This window comes from Notechis scutatus, chromosome 3 (genome assembly GCF_049901735.1).
Source record: "Notechis scutatus isolate UNSWTSFEM ecotype Mainland chromosome 3, rNotScu1.2, whole genome shotgun sequence".
Classification (NCBI taxonomy): domain Eukaryota; kingdom Metazoa; phylum Chordata; class Lepidosauria; order Squamata; family Elapidae; genus Notechis; species Notechis scutatus.
The window spans coordinates 122,161,299-122,181,395 of NC_142011.1; the positions used below are offsets into that span (position 1 = coordinate 122,161,299).

At 48.0% G+C, this 20,097-nt stretch overlaps 1 protein-coding gene across 5 annotated transcripts in view; it reads left to right on the forward strand.

The window, feature by feature from the left end:
• The first annotated feature begins 1,245 nt into the window (after positions 1-1,245).
• The window catches only part of IRX2 (iroquois homeobox 2), a 59,644-nt gene continuing 40,792 nt past the window's right edge, over positions 1,246-20,097 (forward strand). Inside the window, exons 1-5 of one of the 5 annotated variants that reach the window (XM_026672507.2) lie at positions 1,248-2,480; positions 4,138-4,555; positions 5,252-6,016; positions 7,017-7,087; positions 7,985-8,664. In XM_026672507.2, coding sequence (XP_026528292.1) covers positions 2,238-2,480; positions 4,138-4,555; positions 5,252-6,016; positions 7,017-7,060 — 1,470 coding nt within the window. In that variant the 5' untranslated portion in view covers positions 1,248-2,237 and the 3' untranslated portion in view covers positions 7,061-7,087; positions 7,985-8,664. Of the gene's footprint in view, positions 3,551-4,137; positions 4,556-5,251; positions 6,017-7,016; positions 7,088-7,984; positions 8,665-20,097 lie in introns of those variants that run through there. The other 4 variants (XM_087961116.1, XM_087961117.1, XM_026672509.2 and 1 more) reach the window with 4 other exon arrangements.

Genomic DNA, 20,097 nt, shown 5'->3' on the forward strand with positions numbered 1-20,097 from the left:
TTTACCCAGAGTTGAGTCACTGAGCGGAAAGACACCCCGTCGAGATCGGCCCACGTTGTGCCTGTGTAGAATCGCTGAGGAACGCCAGTCGTTTGGACGCCGTTTCTTTATACCCCGCAATTCAGGGGGCAATGCCGCGAAGGCCTCAGCTAAGCGGTCGGGGTGGCTTTTAGGGCCAAGCGCTTAAAGCGCGTGTCAGGCCGTAAGGACGACACTCGAGTAAAGCCAGCCTGTATAGAATATGGGCGGCAGAGAAAAACGGGGTAAATGGAAAGAAAGACCACCAGGTACCTCAAGTCCCCTCACCCATCCTACTGAAGCAAACGTAGCAGCTGCTGAATCGGGACCGAGCGCGTGTATACACACACACACACACACACAACCAATCATCCGATTTCCCCCAACTTATTGACGATTATATACGTGTCGATTCTTAGTGTCCACATAGATTTTTCTCCAGCGTGAGAAAAATCCTCCAGAGGTCAGTGATAGTTTCCTTTGCTTCCCCAAAGTGGGCGGAATTTCGTTGGAGGGGGCGCGGGTTTTTGGAAAGAATTACTTGAAGTTCGGGATAAATAAATACATAAAAACCATCCCAATGGAAAGTGTCTACGGACCGCTTCTCTTTTCATTGGAATAGGGACTGCTTCCCGCCAATATCATCGCTCGTGACCCCATGAAACTCAGACTAATGGACGCTTTTTTTTTTTTTTTGGTCCAACGGTTTTTTTTTGCTACTGCTGCTCGTTTAGATGTCTTCATTCTACCCTAAAAGCACGCGTCCTAGTCATCCGAATGGAAGTTGCGCTACAACACCTGGAATTTGATTCGGCTTTTACTCAGTCCCCGTTTAGTTGACGTGGTGGAGACCAAAAGCTTGTTAAGTTTTAAGCTTCTGTTGGATTTAGGATTGCAGCCTTGCCAAAGGCGTCCCAAACACTTCTTGGGTCCCCAGAGGGAGTTCCCCACAAGCACCCCGCAGCGAGTCTCCACCCCGCCCCGCACGAATGCAAGTCTCCCTTCCTTTATTTAGGGCGGCGAGGTTCCGTTGCAGGCCTCCATCCGGGGCTGGTCTGCAATGGAACGAAGCCACATGTCCATTGTCAAAGCCTCAGCCTGGTGCCAAGGGGGAATGCCTTTAGTTTGGTGGCAGGCAGGCCTTACCCCCCTTTCCCTTAACGCCTCCTGCCTCCCTCGCGGGCAGCTCTGAAACTACGTGACGCTATATAACCCTCCTGAGCTGGAGGGGGGGGACAGAGGGGGTGGAGAGAGGAAGACAAGAATGCATTTCGTGGCTCGGCGTCCGGCCAGCTTCTTCAGTTGCAGCCGCTGCGCTCCACCGCTGGGCCTCAAAAGCCACCGCGCGCGATTTTCTCTGAGGAGCCGCCGCCGCTGCCGAGGGACCGTGGGGGCGGGATTTGATTTGATTTTGTTTTCCCAGCGTCCCGCCCAAAAGCCCTTCCTTCCCTCCTTGGTTCTATCCGGGAAGAAGCGGCCGAGGGGGCGTGTCTTCCCGCATATGCAGATGAGACGCCGTTGACGGACAGCTCGCCTTGCCAATGTCCCTCCGAAACTCTCTTTCCTCACACAAACTCCTCGCCTTCCCAAGCTCCTATGCCTGCTCCAAAATCCAAGGCTTGTCGCAGGCGCTCGGTGGAGGGGGGGGAAAGCTCGCCTTGCCTTACCGGCGGGCTCCGGGCGCAGGAGAGAGGGAAGGATTGCGGAGCCAGCGGAGACTGCTTACCCGGGGCAGCCCGGCCGAGGCTGGTTTTGCTTCCCGCTCTCCCTTCTTTTGGACCTCTTCCCCGCCGGGCTTTGGGGAGACGCCTCCTCTTCCTCTTCTCTTTCTCCCCGCGCGCCTTTCTTGCCCAGATGCCCACCGCCGCCGCCACCTCCTCCTCCTCCTCCTCCCCCCCGCAGCAGTGGGTGACTTCTGCGTGGGAAAGGAGGAGAAGGAGAAAGAGAGAGCGCGCGCGCGCGCCCAGAGAGCGAGCGAGCGGCTTTCCTCCGCCTCGCGCCCGGCTCTCCTTTGGCTCCGGCTCCTCCTCGCCTATGGAGCGGACGCTGTGAGCTCCTCCGCGGCCGGAGTGCTCAGCAAACAGGCAGCGGCGGCGGCGGCGGCGGCAGCCTAGCCGCTGAAGCGCCAGCCGTCCTCCTCCTCCTCTCCGCCCGGCGCTCAGCCCAGGCCCCCCGCTTCCGTTCCTTCTGCCCGCCCGCTGACAGTCGGCCGGCCAGCTATGTCCTACCCTCAGGGCTACCTCTACCAGCCCCCGGGCTCGCTGGCGCTCTACTCCTGCCCGGCTTACGGGGCGTCGGCGCTGGCGGCGCCCAGGAGCGAAGAGCTGGCCAGATCGTCTTCGGGCTCGGCGTTCAGCCCTTATCCCGGATCCGCGGCGTTCACGGCCCAAGCGGCAGCCACCGGCTTCAGCAGCCCGCTTCAGTACTCCACCGACCCGGCCACGGGATTCCCCTCTTACATGGTGGGTAACTGACGAGCGAGCGAGCCGCCTCGGCGCCATCCTTCACCACCGCCGCCTCCTCCATCTTCCTCCTCCTCCTCCTCCTCCTCATCCATCGCTCCCCCCACTCGAATCTCCGAGACCATCTGGGCTAGGCTGGGGGATCGTGTGAATGGACCCCGCGCTAAGCTCCCCGTGTGAACCGAGGAAAGGAGTGAACAGCTGTCTTCCCCTCGTCGGCTTTCTTTTTCTGGAAGCTTTCTTGCTTGCTTTCGTTCTTTCTTTCGTTCTTTCGTTTCTTTCTTGCTTTCTTGCTTGCTTGCTTGCTTGCTTGCTTGCTTGCTTGCTTTTTGTTCTTCGCTTGTGCTACCTTTCGCTGCTTTTCTACTTTCTTAGGTTCTTCTCCTTTTCTTTGTATCCCCCGGGTTTTTAAAAACTTCCTCCTCCCTTTTCCTCTCTGGTTTTTTTTTTTCCTCCTTGGATTTCTCACTTTCCTTTCTATTTTATGTTTTCGCTATTTTTCTGTTAAGTTTCTTCTTCTTCTCTTATTTGTCTCTTTTTGTCCACTTTTATTTCTGATTGTGTAATTTATACGTTTCACTGGTTTAAAGGAGCCCAAGCCGGGAGCGCGCGCGCGCGGGTGGGTATGTGTGTGTGTATGTGCGTGTGTACGAGCGCACTTTTCACGCAGCTTCGGCCAGATGTCCACCACTTTCCGATTGCTGCAAAGTATGTTAATGTCGGCGTTCGTGCGTATTTTGTAGCTATTGCAAACCGATGAAGGATTAAAGATAGCAGAGCCAATTGGTCCTGGGAAAGTGGGTCGAAGGGTTCGTTTTCTTTCACTAAGCACGAGATATCAGATCCAGCGTCTTTGGCTGGAGTCTCTCTCTCTCTCCCTCCCTCTCTCCCTCCCTTCTTCTCTCTCCCATAACCTTCGCCTTTTCTCCCAGCCGGGCGATCTTTATTTAGGATGGTGAGAGCCCCAACTCAAATGCTCTTCTGTTTGACTTTCTCGTGGCAAAAGAAAAGCACCCGCAAGTTGCCAAGTCTTTCTTTTTTTTCCTCCATGGGTTATTTAAGAACATTAGGTAAAGTTGGAGCATGTCGTTTTCTTTCCTGAACCGGCTATAAAACTTACCAAGTTGCTCAACTAATTTCCTTCCCTTCTCCATACTCTCGTATGACGCAGACTTTAAACCAGCGTAATTTAAACGTTTAAAGGGTGAATTAAAATGCTAATTATATCGTATTTGACCAATTCGAAACGGTGCATATCTCCTGGTTTGCAAATTGGATTTGCAATGCATTAGCGGGCTGAATTGCTAAGTGGGGGGTTTTGTTGTCTCTCTCTTCCTATCTCTCCCTCCCCGCTCCCCGGGGGGGGAATAGTAGAAAGGAGTCTTAGAGAGGAAAATAAACAAATGTATTAAATAAATTGAAATCATTAAATGACAATTTCAGTAGTTTTTCCCGAAGGCGAAGGAATCTGGTTCCAATATCACCCGGGCTTGTTTATAAAGGAAAATGCGTAGGAGTGTTCCCCCCCCAAAAATAAATCATTATATATAGTGCTCTGTTGTGTTCCCTTATATTTTAATAATAATAATAATAATATTTGTGCCGACGACCAGTTGTAGAAATAGCTGAGTAAACACTTTGCTTTGGCGCTTGGCAGGGTTCTCCTTACGACGCCCACACGACGGGCATGAGCGGGGCCATCAGTTACCATCCCTACGGCAGCCCAGCCTACCCCTATCAGCTAAATGACCCGGCTTACCGGAAGAACGCCACGCGAGACGCCACGGCCACGCTGAAGGCCTGGCTGCAGGAGCACCGCAAGAACCCCTACCCGACTAAAGGCGAGAAGATCATGCTGGCCATCATCACCAAAATGACCCTGACACAGGTTTCCACCTGGTTCGCCAACGCCCGCCGGAGGCTCAAGAAGGAGAACAAGATGACTTGGGCGCCCCGCAACAAGAGCGAGGACGAGGACGAGGACCTGGAAGGGGAGAGCGGCGGGATCCGGAGCAAGGAGGAGACCGGCTCGGACAAAGGGCGGGACAGCAACGAAACGTCGGCGGAGGATGAAGGTGAGAGTTCGACCGCGGGGCGGGGTGGGGGGGTGGGGGTGAACGCGCCGGCGGCGGTCCGCCTGCTTCGGGATTGCTCCATGTTGGAATAGTTAGGAAGGAGGTTTCAGCGGCCGTCTCTTTCTGACGGCCTTTAGCCCCTCCGGTCTAGCCAACACTCAACACCCGCCCCCAAACAAAACAAAACAAAACAAAAAAAATAAATCAGCACTAAGCGAAAGTTTCTGTGAGGTTCTCCCACCGGTAGGGCCTCGTTTACTGCATCGGATAGAAGAGCTGGAGGAATAGTGGGAGCAATGCTGGGGCCCTTACGCTACCCTTTTCAAAAGCTTTAGGAATATAGTGTCTGCAGGCGGCAAGAAAGCTCGGCCTTACACCACTAAGAAGCGCTAAGAGGGGAAAGTCAGGGGAGGCCGTTGCGTGGCTCTCTTCCCGGCCTAGTTCCGGCCAGATGAGCCGCGGCCCTTCTCTTCAGAATAGGGCAAAAGGCCTGGGGCCTTGCAGAGGGTGGCGTCCGGTTTAAGGCCTGGCGAGCCGGGTAGGGAGACGGGCGCTGGGCCGCGAGCTCTAGAAGGGTCACCCGAGCTTCGAGTTGGAAGGAGTTCCCTGGCGGTGGGCAGGAGAGCGGGGAGGGGGGGGATTTGGGGCTGCTGGTCGCCCTGTTCCCTTGTCAGCTCCTCTGGTTCTTTGCTGCAGGGATCAGCTTGCAGGTGGATTCCCTCACCGACCATTCCTGCTCGGCCGAATCGGATGGGGAGAAGGGCCCGTGCAGGGCGGGGGACCCTCTCTGCGAGTCCGGCTCGGAGTATAAGGACAAGTACGAGGAGATCGAGGAAGACGACGACGAAGAGGACGTGGACGAGGATGAGGACGAGGAAAACGACGAGGCGGGCAGAGGCCTGCCCCCCAAGCCCGTCACTTCGTCTCCTCTCACTGGGGTAGAAGCCCCGCTCCTGGGCCACCCGCACGGCCAGGATTCTGCCAGAAACGCCGCCAAAGCTGCTCTGGACGCCCGGATCTCCCCCTCGGTGGCTTCCCAGACCACGCAAGCCAGCAAGCCCAAGCTCTGGTCGCTGGCAGAAATCGCCACCTCGGACCTTAAACACCCGCACTCGCATCCCCACAACCACAGCCTGGGCCAGAGCTGCCCGCCTTCGGGCCCACCGCCTTCCGCCCCACACAACGCTGCCTACTCGCCTTCTTCGCTCTTGGGGAGGCATATTTATTATACGTCGCCTTTTTATAGCAATTACACAAACTACGGGAACTTCAACGCCCTCCAGGGACAGGGCATCTTGAGGTACAACTCGACCGCCGTGGCCTCCAACGAGGGACTCAACCAAGCGGTCTTAACTGGCGGCGGCGGCGCGGCTCTGAAGGCGGGCTCGGAAACCTCGCTGAAAACCATCACAAGCCACCTCGAACAGCATTACAAGCCTCCCAGTTCCGATCCCAAGAAAGGTAGGTAAACTCTTTGTTTCTCGTTTTTGCTTCCAAGGAAAGAAACACCCGCTTAGCCGACTCCAGGAGCGGCCAAAACGGGAGGGCCTTCCCGATCCCCCCCAGAAGACTGGAGGGGGAGCGGAATAGACGGTCCAGAGATGGAGGAGTGGGGTGGGGGAGGCAGCTTTTCCATAGCTCGAGAAGGCAAAGGCAAAGGGCATGTCAACTCCTTGAGACGCCACTGGCCTCACCTCCGGTTTGTTTTGTTTGGGATCCTGGGCTGCGATCCTAATCAAGATTCTGCCTGAAGGGAAGAGGATTTTCCTTCTAGGAATTCATATGTTAGGAAGGAAATGCAAATAGCCCTTTCCAAAATTAGCCAAACTAGATTGAGGGAACGAAAAACAAAATGTGGAGTCTAGGTGGTTAAAACTACTTCAAACCAGTTCTAAAACTCCTTTTTTTAAAAAGTTATGTCATGAATTTTTCATACCTGAAAAATGGAAAGCTACACAGATAGAACGCCAGCTTGTGTAAATACCACACATCTAACATTCCTAATTCTGGAGACAATGTTTTGAGTAAATGTGATAGTAGTGTAGTAGCAATAACACCCACTCATTTTGTGAAACAAGCAGAAATGTTGGCAGTCTGTGAGCTAGTAGATTCTCTGTATGAGTATATTTAGTCAGCAGAATGTAAGAGTGGGGTTATTAAACTCTGGATGCCGAGGATTGCAGCTTGAACAACCGCCCCCATCTAAGGGTGTCCTATCACCCTACGAACCCTGATGAGCTTACTTAAGCTTTAAATGGGAGATCATTAGGAAAGGTGGTCTCCCGATGAGCAATTATGCCCCCTCCCCTTAAATCTCCATCAGCTGAGAAATGATGCCATAGGGGCAGGCCTTTCAAGCAACCAGCTCTGAGCTTTTGTGCAAGAAGGAGCTGTAGCCCAGAGTGAATAATCTAGTTAGCCAGCTGTGTCCTGTGACTAACTGACGCTTCTATTTTGACAGACCCCACTGAAATGTGCACAGTAGGAGTACAACCATACCTATAGAAGGGCAATCACACAGCAGCCAGGCAAGTAAGTGAGACCCTTTTTTTCTTTTCTTTTCTTTTCTTTTTCTTTCTGCCTTTTATTCTGTTGCACTAGTTAGGGGGCATCGTTTGGCATCAGGTCCTAAGACGCATTGCCCAGGCCTGTAAATTGGCTTAATGCTCATTTCTTGCTCCATTACCAAAGACTATGATTACCAAGGACCTCCAACTGCATTTTTACCCTTTTGTTTCACTTTGCAGAAAACCGTTTAGCTGTTTTGTTATGCACACCATCCCTTTTGGAATGGATACTTAGACTTTTTAAATGTTATTTGCAATAAGGGAGTGAGCAATTATTGCACCAAAACCTCATTGAAATGATAGGTGTGGCGGGAAGAGAGAATGGTGTTCACTTTGCAATCCAGCCAGAATGGATCTCATTGTCCTCCTCCACTATTTGAAGTAAGCATGTAAAATAATAGATGCAAGAAACCTTTGTTGTTATATTGCCCGTAGGAAATGCAGGAGAACTTCCTACTTTATTTATTTAATTCAGTTTAGGCATCCTCTGACTCCAATTGATTCTGGGTGGCTGTACAATAAGGTATCCACATAGACGTTAAATTTAGAGAATGGTCCATCAAAACAAGCCTTTAATTTATCTGATATACATTTCAAATAGCAGAGACAGACAATGAGATAGACCTTGGCCAGGTTCCAAAGAGTATCTGCATTCATTACCCATCTATTTCCAAGAACCTGCTGCAGTTAATTTGGTTTTTAAAATAATAATCTTTTGATCAAATATTCTTTACTGCCTAAAAATAACCTCGGTCCTTCTCAGGCAAGGTAGGAGAATAACCTTTTCACTTTACTGCCAGTTTTAACACATTCTGTGTAAATGAAAGATTGAGGATGATCTGGTGTTTTCCTTGGTCCACAGGTAGGTGTCACAATTGCTTTGAGAAAAGTCAACAAGCCATCATCTCTTCCCAAGCTAATCTATCTATCTCTATCCGTAACTCTAACAAAACTCTAAATCCGGATCACAACTTGTGCCACTGTATAAAAGAAGACCACAGAGCACTCTTAGATCTACAGACTCTCTCTAATTATTGAACCAGAATTTTGTTGGACATTAATGTGCGTTTGCTGGTATAGTCTAGTTTCCCTAATGTATGTGTGATTAAAAAAAGGAAAACAAAAATGGAAAAAAAAGGAAATCTGTTTTTTCTCAGGATATCTTGACTTGATCACTTCATTGCCACGGTATATACATATATACATATATATATATATATAAATATATAATCTATATATCTATATTCTGTAGGTGTGATAGGACTTATTGTACAAATTCTTTGTAAAAGATACAGTAGGGATTAATTAAAGAAACTGCAAGTACTTACAAAATGAAACATATTTGATATTTATTTTTGTAATGATATAAAATCTAGTAATTTATGCAAGTTGTATTGCAATGGAATCCCAAGTCTTTTGTAAATAAATTATGCCTGGTTTTTATTTGAAACATTGATGGTTATACAATCCCTTGTTGTTTAACAAGAATTCTTTACTAATTTATATCTATAATTGTAAATAAAACAGATTAGTCTACAACAAGGTGCTGCCTTTTTATTCTATTTTACTGGTTATAAATATGCATATTTGGTAATTTATTATAATTTGCAAAGCATTACAGATATGTTATATCTTTTGAATTTATTTAGCAATGTGACTAAAACTTAAACTATTAGGAAAATTTTAAAAACTTCAACTTTAATCAATTTCTATAAATACACATATAGAAATAACCAACATTTTTCATACAAAATGATGTTTTAACCCACATTTGAAATAAACGCAGCTATTTTTTGTAATCAAAAAGTAAAAACACTGTAAGAAATCCTCCCAGTAAAAAATATTCTCCCTCATTTCAAGGGCTTTCTACACATTTCTATAATGCACTAATCACCTAAGACATTCATCTTGGGCTTTTTTTTAAAAAAAAAAAAAAGGAAAAAGAAGAAGCTCAACTGTCTTTTTTTTTTTACACTCCCCAGCAAATAATGAGAATTCCCACATAGTAAAATTTCAATAAAGAGACAAACAACCATTTATTTTCTTTTCCAAAGATAAATTGAGTGAATATAACTTACGGTTATGAAACAAGAATAATAGCTTCTTAGACTGCCCTTTAATCAATCATACACTTATTTTTCAAGAGGCTCATCTATTTTATTCCATGATTAATAATGTTCCGGCATGAGAGCATTATTAGATCCCAGCAGGAGAGATCCTGGATGCTTTTAGCTGCTTTGCGATGGTCAGTTGGGGTTCATTACGGGCTGATATTGAACCATTTATAAAATCTTGTCTAAACATCTGCCAGCTCAGATAGGCCGATGTGTCTGAAGATGGCAAATGGCTGGAACAGTTGATATTGACAAACGGGACTCTCTCCAGTGGCTTTTTGTTCACTGAAAATTAGTGGCCTCTGGCTCAGGGGCTTGTTAGAAAGGGCATTTGAAAGTGATCTCAGATAGTTCAGACTTCAGCCAAGGGAATGTTAACTGGATAAAGAATGTGGAGTTGTGAGAAAGAGAGAGAGAGGGAAAGAGAGAAAGAGGGCTGGTGGAAGGAGGGGAAGGCTGCAGCTACAGGAAGGTTGGAAACATTTTAGGCATTTGCAGTTTAGTCCCTTGGTGCTTAGAGCAGCTTAGCCAAAAGATGAGAGACACTGTTGGAACAAGTTGACAAATTTGCAGGAAGGGGAGAGAGAATCTTCTTAACCCAATGGGATTCTTTTCTTTACCTGAAGTTCCCACACACATAAATGGCTTGGGTTTCAAAATAAATACGTTTTAAAGTACATCTTTGGATTTTAGTAAGGCAGTTAAATAAGTCCAATTAAATTAATCAGGCTAATCCTCATTTCTAGAAGTTATTCCAACTAAGTGAAAACTGTTTACTGCTCATTACACAGACACAAATGAATTTATTGAAATGTTTTTCCCACTCCTTATTTCTTAGGGTGTCTGTGCAATTTTTTTTTGCACTTAAGAAATAATTTAGAGTACATGATATTTTATACTGATCTGCAGGAAACAGTAGAGGACCAGCCCATGGAGGAATTCACCCCGAAAGCTTCAGCTAAACAGAAATAAAGATATGCCTGGTTTTTTTTTCCAATTTGGGTTAACATAAAAGATGCTATATTAGGGTTTGCACCCCTTCAATTTATTTCAGGGGTAGATGGTACTATCAGAAATTTACTAATATCTCTACTAGCCCAGATTACAATGAGATTTGAATTAATAACACTCAGCCACGTGCATTATTGTGTGGCTGGCAAAACAGATTTCTTATTAGGAATGACATGTGGTATTAAAATAATTTCACATTTAAACACAATGTAGTGGTGTTTTCTTTTTAAAATCCAGGCTAAAACATGTTGAAGAAAGGCTTTGCAATCTCCCTCCCCAGTTGGGGGTACAAATCATTTCTCCTAGTCAGATTATTGGGGGAAAAGCTGAGACTTGGGTTTTTTTAAAAAAAAAAAAAACTTTTTTTATCCTGCCTTTATTATTCTTATAAATAACTTTATTATTCTTATAAATAAGTCCTGAACATATCTAATACTCCTTCCTCCTGCACTTTTCCTCACAACTTCAACCATGTGGTGTGAGTTGGGCTGAGAGTGATGACTGGCCCACAGTTACATCCACTTCATATGCCTAATGTTGGACTAGAACTCACAGTTCCTTTTTTGGGGGCCTGGTGCTTTCATTGCTAGACCAACCTGCCTCTTTTCCCTTTTTGGAGGCTCTTTATAAGGGAACGTTTTTCCCCCTAAGATCGACCACTTACATAATAGTTTCACCTCCACTTTTCTGTCTTTTTGCCTGTCTCCCTTCTTGTTATATTCCGGGTTTTGTTTTGTTTTGACAGGAAATATGCACATTCCATTGGGTTTTACTTTAAATTCATTTTGTGGCGAAGATTAGGAAATCTAACGACTTTAGCGGAAAAGTTGGAAGACTTGAAGCTGTGAATTGCTTCCTTCTTCACTTCCTCCTCCTCCTCCTCCTCCTGGGACTGTCAGGTTTTAGCCGGTTTGGTGTAATCTCGGGGTCGAAGCGGAGGAAGAATGCCAACACGGAGCGGTGCCTAATGGAACCGCGGCCCCTCTCACCCTCCTTGCGGACCTTCTGCGGTGTAAAAGAAGAGCAGGATCCGTTCCACATCTAGTACGCCTAAGATTACAGGGCAGTTCTTCTCCACTGGATCTGCACAATCCGGTGTGTGTGTGTATCCGCTGCGTTTTAATGAAGGTTTAATTTAGGAATTCTCCTCCTCTAGATCCGAAGTTTCACTTCAGTCTCTTGTCAACTCGCAGGAGAACTTTCTGAGGGATTTCGCCCCCTAATTAGACAGACCTGTACTCTTTTAAAAAGTCCGGAGACGAGGAAGGCAAAGGACTAACGATAACATTAAAATGCAGTGCCAAAGGACAATGTGGTATTCTCATATTTGGTTTCACATTTTTCCTCTCCACCCCCCTCCCCCAATGAGGAAGCCATTTAAATAACAGAAGAACACAGATGGAAGGGACCTTAAAGATCTTCTAGTCCAACCCTCTGCTCTGGGAGAAAACCTTACAATGTTTGTTTCAAACAAACGGTTGTCCACTCTCTTCTTAAATAACGTTTAAAGAACGATTTGATTGTTGTAATATCTCATCGCTTTGCAGCCCAGACGGCGGCCCAAATCTTTTACCATCCGAGCCTTCTCCAATTTCCCTTTGCCTTCAACTTCTGTTGGGTTAGCACAACCCTTGTGCCTCTAATTTTAACGATTAACGCTAGTTTCGGAGTCCGGTAGCCGCCTTCTCTCCCTTCTTCTGCCCCTCTGAGACTGGTTGGGCTGATTGTCCCAAAAGGAGGGGGATGAGCTTGCCCCCCTCCAATTTTTCGCTGCTCTCTTTCTGTCCTGACCTTCAAAGGGCTGCAATGCGTGTTGTCCATAAGAGAAACTTCTTTCTAGAAAAGAAACAGTCTGAAAGAACTGATACTTGTCCCGCTCTCATTTCTCTTGCAAGCGGGGTGGGGAAGAGCGGGCGGGGCAGTTAAGAGACTCCTCCGCAGGGTTGGTTTTTTTTTAACCCCCCCCTTCCCCAGTCAAGTGTAAGATTGTGATCGCTTTGCTGTTTTTGTGCTTTTGCTTGAAAAAGACCGGAACGCGGCGAGGTGGAGGGTTTTAGCTTTCCAGACACAAGGGCCGGGGAACAGGAGGCTTCGCGGATTGCTTGCAATGGATTGCTTGCCACTGAGCCCTCCCAGCCGAAAAATGGCTTGCCATTAATGCGGCTTTGGAAGCCACCGGCGCGCTTCTTTCCCACTTGCAATAACCCTGCAGTCGACGTCCTTTCCTAGAGTTACAATAACCCTGCTCCGCGTCCTTTTTTCTAGAGTTACAACCGAGAGTTCGCCGGCGCTGCTCCTGGGTCTCTTTGGCTCAGTTGGTGTGAACCGGTGGATTCCAGGTAAACGCGCCTACTCCATTCCCTGTCGACTGCAGCGTCTACTTAGGAGAATGCAGAGCTTTCATCCCAGGCTTACAGCCGCAGCAAAATCGGATTCTGCAAGAGCGCAATGGATCGGGGCGCTTATTTGGGAGGCTGCCTTTAGTTAGTGCAGGGCTCCGGTCTCGCCTCTCCAATCGCGCGGAGCGCAGCGTGGCGCGTCTACGGGTGTGTGAGAAGGCGTCGAATCTTTTTACGCAGCCCATAAAGCGGACAGGGTAACTTTTTGAGAGGTGCCGCCGTTTGTTGACCGCCCTGATCCCGAAGCGGGATAAAAGCGGAATGAATTTATCCTAAACGTTACTCGCCACCCTAATTAACAGACGTCGGAAGAAAGTGAGGGCGAAATTAATTTAGCTGTTCTGGTGGTTGCTTAGTATGCCCAAAAGGAAGGGGTTAAGGTTGATGAGTTTGGTTTTGGTTTGTTTTTTAACCCGGGAGTAAGCCGGTTTGGGGGTTCACTCACTGCCCCAGCTTCAGGTTTTGGGGCATCTGAAAAGACTCCAAAACGACGTACAGACTCTGACGAAAGGCGCTTAAAACCGCGTCCGTACAGATGGTGAAAGTGACACCCCGAAGATCTCAGCAATGGACCTTCGTACTGTTGAAGACTAGACACGTGTCGGGTCCCCCCCCTTCTCTCCCCTCCCCCACCAAGCCTTAAGTGCCTGTGCGTGAGATAATGCGGCTTTTCGAAAAGGAAAAAGCGGCGACAAGTCCGCAGAAGGGTGTTTTGTGATGGCTCTTTTTCCGCCAAAGCCTGGCTGTCCCTGGCTGCCTGTTTGGCGCAAGGGTCGGCCTTTGCCTTTTCTCTCCGTTCACACGATCCCTGCACTCAGAAAGGGACAGGGTTCTCCTCCCGGGACTGTCAGGACGCCGTGGGCTCCAGAAGACGGTTCCCTCACCCCTACCCACCCCCCAAAAACGACGTCTTTAGCGACCTGCTTATTCCAATTGAGCCCATCATCGTCCCCTGCGCTTCCTTGACAGCCAAGAGCCGCTTAGGGTGGGCCCACCTGCAAGCGCCCCTTCCCGATGACGGGCGTTTAAGTGATCTCCGCGTTAAATTATCAAACAGTCAGACAAGAGGATACTCTTTAAGATCGTTTCCTGGTGGTGGTGGTGGGGGGGGGGCATTTTCGCTTCCTCGCCCTTAAGAGAGGAAAGATAACGATAATCTCGTCAGGACTGCACCTCAGCTCGGAGCTTTGAGTTTGTAATTAAATAAGTAGTTTGTATTGTAATAAGCAGCGTCTGAAATGTAATAAAACAAACGTGCCCGTTCTCCCCTTAGAGGGCACCCAGCTGAATATCCAGCTCCTTCTTATTCCGAAGCCAGGAAGGTTCTCTTACCGGCTGCCTTTCCAAATATCAAATGTTTAGGATCCGAAACGGCGGGTCCCTCCCCTCCCCCGAAAGAAATAGCCATATGTGCATTCAAAGGAGCGTAAACTGACATTTCATTGTGTAGAACAGCCGATCAATTATTAATCGTTAGCGTCAACAATGGGGTTATAATTACTTTCGGTTACTTAAAGGCATATTTATTTATTTTTCTTCCTCGTCTCTCTGATCTGGCAATTAGCTAATCCTCTGGTGTAATGGACTCCGAGTTGATTTCATTCGGATGTCAGCAGAGTCCTCGGCGCTCTTCCCTGCCTCCTCTGGGCAGACAATTCTGGCTGTCTGGTCTGGGGGGAAGCGCTCCTCGCCTTTCTCCGCTCCAAGATTCCCTCGCGGTTCTTTCTCCCCCTCTCACAGAATCAGTTTGCCCCGAGACGGGAGGGGCGGCAGCTAAGCGGATCGCTGCTGCGAAGGGAAGAGCTGCAAAGAAGCTGCGGAGGCCGCAGTAGACTAGAAAGAGGAGGGCGACCCTTCCGCCGAGGAAAGGCGGGAACGCGGATGCATTCCCTCGGGGAATCAAGCCTTTGGCTGCAGCCGGGCAGTTTCGGCCGGCTCCTCCTCACCCGACCGTGAAAGAAGGGAAGGAAGGGAAGGAAGGAATGGAAGGAGGGAAGGAATGGAAGGGAAGGGAAGGAAGGGAAGGAGGGAAGGAAGGAAGGGAAGGGAAGGGAAGGAAGGAAGGGAAGGAAGGGAAGGAAGGAAGGAAGGAAGGGAAGGAAGGGAAGGAAGGAAGGAAGGGAAGGAAGGAGGAGGAAGGAAGGAAAGGAAGGAAGGAGGAAAGGAAAGGAAGGAAGGAAGAATGGAAGGAAGGGAGGAAGGAAGGAAGGAAGGAAGGAAGGAAGGAAGGAAGGAAGGAAGGAAGGAAGGAAGGGAAGGAAGGAAGGAAGGAAGGAAGGAAGGAAGGAAGGAAGGAAAGGAAGGAGTATCGACACTCAGGCAGGAAGGAGTCACTGTAGCCTTCCAAGGAATCTTTATGGCGGGACATTTCAAGCATTCTGAACTCACGGCTAAAATCCCTCTAGGGAAAAAATGGAAAGCGATAAAAAGAAAGCATTTTTCACCAATGGACGCAGCTTCCTTAAAATATTCTTGTTGAACATCATTTGTGAAATAGTCATTTTTCAAGAAAAACAAACGTCATTCTCCCCTCCTCTCCTCTTACCCTATCCTATCCTATCCTATCCTATCCTATCCTATCCTATCCTATCCTATCCTATCTTGACTTTTAAAGAATTGAAAAAAATTCCCCAAGCCTAGAATGAAGGTAGAAACTGCTCTTGGACTGGAATCAAGCAGGCCACTGATCCTCTTTCTAAGTGGGGTTTTGGAAATTCACCAAGAAATACAATTTTGAAGTTCAGGTAGATGAAGCAGGACCAAATAAATTTCAGAGAATCACTTGGGTTTTCAGACACAATTATAATCATGATTACATTGCAAGGGCAGAAATGTTTCTGTAAGGATCGTTTGTGGTGGGTCCTCTCACAATTATAGTAATATCACCCAATCGGAGTCCCGGAATCCACATTTACGGAACCCCAAAAAATTTGTGTTCTCTTGGGAACAGTCTTTACCCACAAAGCAAAGAGACTGTATTCTTTAGACCAGGGGTCTCCAACCTTGGCCACTTTAAGCCTGGAGGACTTCAACTCCCAGAATTCCCCAGCCAGCTTTGCTGGCTGGGGAATTCTGGGAGTTGAAGTCCTCCAGGCTTAAAGTGGCCAAGGTTGGAGACCCCTGCTTTAGACCATCAGCTCAGTGAGTAACTATTACTGGTAGTGAGCCTGCTGAAGTTTTTCTTCAGGCTGGAAAGCAGAGAGGGGAACCCCACTCACAAAATGACATTCTTCGTTCTTACCTGGATCCTAAACTCTTCACTGAACGCGTCTCCAATTTGGATTAACTAGACCGACTATCCTGAATTGGTTGGCCTTTTCGCACATAGTGTCAAGACACCGTTCTGAAATCACGGTTTGTTTTTTTTGAGCAAACCAAAGCGGCCCCGATTTACGTCCTAACGGGAGGTCCGTGAAACGGGCAAACCTTGTAAAGGTTTGGCGTTCTGGATAAATTCTTGCCGGCAAGTATTTTGTTCTTGGTTTTGTTCCTCGCCATTTCCCTGAAATAGGACTAAGCGGGGAGTGACCTCAGCTGACCTTCCCACTTCCAGCCGCATCCGTAATGTTACCCCTTTAGGCTCAATCGTCTTTATTAACTCGGCTCTTATTAGATTTAAGCCTTTCTATACCGATCTGTAAGGCGGATAATATTCGCAATTTAATTCGTCCTGTACACATCGAATCGAAGGCAGTAAAATACGTCGGGGTGGGAAAACTGTAGCGGGGGAAGATCAAGAAATCTGGAGTGTAGCTGGAGAAACTCCTCCAAACAGACTCCCGTTCGGACTGACTGCTTCGGTTCGCGGCTCTCAAAATGCGGCTCTACCCCCACATTAATTCAGCCTGACAGCTCTATCCGAATCCCCCCCCTCTTTTCCCTTCCCGTCCTCTCCGTCCACCAAAGAATACCGCTTTTCAAAGGGGTATGTTTTCATTTGTCACTTCAAGGCAATCAAAGGCAGCAACGTTTACTTAGCCGGTTAACGTCGTAAAAACAAGTTTAAAAGGGGGTGTGTGTGAATTAAAGGGCCGTCTGATGTCTCTTCCCCCCACCCACCTCCACCCTCCCGCCCTCCGGTATTCCCACGTCAGCCCCCACTTGGTTGAGCAAAGAGCCGGCGAGGCTCAAGGGACAGCAGCCAACGGGAGATCTCATCTGCGGCTTTCTAAGCATTGAAGTTTTGTAGTCCGCCTTTCCAGAAAAACGCCCAGAGTCGAAAGGCAAAGGCATCTGAAGGGCGCTGAAACGCCAACAACGAACAGAAAGAAATCAGGGCTTTTGAAAAGTCCTTTTTTCCCATACAAACCTCCACCCCCTCTTCTTCTACTTCTTGCTCGGCTGGAGTTGTGGGTGGTATTTACCGTCAAACTCTAATCTACCTGGTTTTTGAAAATCTGGGTGGTGGCAGACGGCCGGTGGGTAAGACAAAGGGCTGTTTGTTCTGGAGCCTTTCCCGAGAAATGGGATCGCAGGGCAAGAAGCCGAAGTCCTTTGTAGTGGCTTCGGCTTTCTGTGCCTCTCAGGGTGAAGGGTGGCCGCGCTGGCCTCCCTCCTTCTTCGCACCGCGGACATCAAACGGGGAAAGAAGAAGAAGAAGAAGAAGAAGAAGAAGAAGAAGAAGAAGAAGAAGAAGAAGAAGAAGAAGAAGAAGAAGAAGAAGAAGAAGAAGAAGAAGAAGAAGAAGAAGAAGAAGAGATCCACAGAGGCAGGTTCGCCCCTCAGTCGGAAGAGGGGAGAAGGCCGTGAGAGAGCTTGGAGGTTTGCAACCGGAGCTGATAACCATTAGGCCAGGGGTCTCCAACCTTGGCAATTTTAAGACTTGTGGACTTCAATTCCCAGAATTCCCAGGAATTCTGGGAGTTGAAGTCCACAAGTCTTAAAGTTGCCAAGGTTGGCTGAGGAATTCTGGGAGTGGAAGCCCACAAGTCTTAAAGTTGCCTAGATTGGCTGAGGAATTCTGGGAGTTGAAGTCCACAAGTCTTAAAGTTGCCAGGTTGGCTGAGAATTCTGGGAGTTGAAGGCCACAAGTCTTAAAGTTGCCAAGGTTGGCTGAGGAATTCTGGGAGTGGAAGGCCACAAGTCTTAAAGTTGCCTAGATTGGCTGAGAATTCTGGGAGTTGAAGTCCACAAGTCTTAAAGTGCCAAGGTTGGATGAGGAATTCTGGGAGTGGAAGCCACAAGTCTTAAAGTTGCCAAGGTTGGCTGAGGAATTCTGGGAGTGGAAGCCCACAAGTCTTAAAGTTGCCAAGGTTGGCTGAGAATTCTGGGAGTGGAAGCCCACAAGTCTTAAAGTTGCCTAGATTGGCTGAGGAATTCTGGGAGTTGAAGTCCACAAGTCTTAAAGTTGCCGAGGTTGGCTGAGGAATTCTGGGAGTTGAAGTCCACAAGTCTTAAAGTTGCCGAGGTTGGCTGAGGAATTCTGGGAGTGGAAGCCCACAAGTCTTAAAGTTGCCGAGGTTGGCTGAGGAATTCTGGGAGTGGAAGCCCACAAGTCTTAAAGTTGCCTAGATGGCTGAGGAATTCTGGGAGTGGAAGCCCACAAGTCTTAAAGTTGCCTAGATTGGCTGAGGAATTCTGGGAGTTGAAGTCCACAAGTCTTAAAGTTGCGAGGTTGGCTGAGGAATTCTGGGAGTTGAAGTCCACAAGTCTTAAAGTTGCCGAGGTTGGCTGAGAATTCTGGGAGTGCCCACAAGTCTTAAAGTTGCCTAGATTGGCTGAGGAATTCTGGGAGTTGAAGTCCACAAGTCTTAAAGTTGTCAAGGTTGGAGACCCCTGCATTAGGCGGCGCCTGGTGGAGGCTGCTCCGTTCTATTGGTCGCTGGGAAGGGGAGGAGTTAATGGGCCAGATGCGGGGAGGGTAGAAGTCCTGTTGACTTTGAGTAAGCAGGAGAGAGGACTGGAGTTATGTATAAGAACTGAAAAAGAAGGTGGACAATACAGGCAGTCCTCGACTTACAGCAGTTCGTTTACTGACCATCCAAAGTTGCAATGGCACTGAGGAAAGTGACTTACGACCATTTTTCACACGACCCGTGGCAGCATTTCCATGGTCACGTGATCAAATTTCAGATGCTTTGCAATTGGCTCATACCGAGACCTTCTGGCAAGCAAAATCAATGGGGAAAGCCAGATTAACTTAAACAACCGGGCTACTAATGTAACAATGGCAACGATTCACGTAACAATGGTGGCAAGGAAGATGGTAAAATGGACGTCAAAGCTCACTTAACAAATGTCTCACTTAGCAGCAGAAAGTTTGGGCTCAATGGTGGTCGGGAAATTGAGATTAAAAACGAAAACAAAATACCCTCAAAATGTTGGCCATGCCAGGGTCTTTGATCCTATGGCTGTGGCCGCCATTTTGACTTTTTTTGGATTCCTCTGCAGACATCCTTATGGATAAGCTTTCCAGACAGCCTGGCACAAAAGATCCCTGCACCCAAATACCAAGGCTAGAACTTCACTACAAGGCTTCCCATTCTGCCACACCAAGCCTTCAGAGGCCTCTTTGCCGAATAGGGGAGCTGTGGGAGCAGGAGTTCAATGGGGACTAGAGATACCAGTGGCAACAGTGGTGGGATTAAAAACATTTTACTACCAGTTCTGTGGGCGTGGCATGGTGGGCGTGGTAGAGGAACGTTACTACAAAAATCTCCATTCCCTCCCCACTCCTGGGGGAAGGTTACTGCAAAATCCCATTCCTTCCCCACCCTACTAACCTGCTTTCCAGCTCCGTTCTCCTGTCCAGGGCAACAAAAAGAAGACTCAGCTGATCAGCTGGGACTCGACTTGGAAAGCAGAGAATAGGTGGGGGCCAGTCAGAGGTGGTAGTATTTGCCAGTTAACAGATAACAGATAATCAGAGTTGGAAGGGACCTTGTAGGTCATCTAGTCCAACCCCCCACGCAAGAGGGAGACCCTACACCATTTCTGACAAATGGCAGTCCAATCTCTTCTTGAAAGTCTCAAGTGATGGTGCTCCCACAACTTCCGAGGGCAAGCTGTTCCATTGGTTGATTGTTCTCACTGTCAGAAAGTTTCTCCTTATTTCCAGGTTAAATCTCTCCTTGTTCAGTTTCCATCTGTTATTCCTTGTCTGGCCTACAGGTGCTTTAGAAAATAGCTTGACCCCTTCCTCTCTGTGGCAGCCCCTCAAATATTGGAAGACCGCTATCATGTTCTCCAAGCTACTCAAAATTTCCGCTACCGGTTCTCCAGAAGTGGTCAGAACCTGCTGAATACCACCTCTGAGTGGGAAGGATAATTGGTGTTATTTTCTCCATATATTAAAACCAGATATTAGACCAATTTAATCTCTAGTGACTTCAGGACTGAAGAGATCCACAACATTGAGAACCTCTGCAAGGCAAATCAACAGTACATTTATTCAGGAATCTTGCTAAGTGTGGCAAGAGGCAGTTCTGTTACAGGTAAGAGTGCCCAGGGAT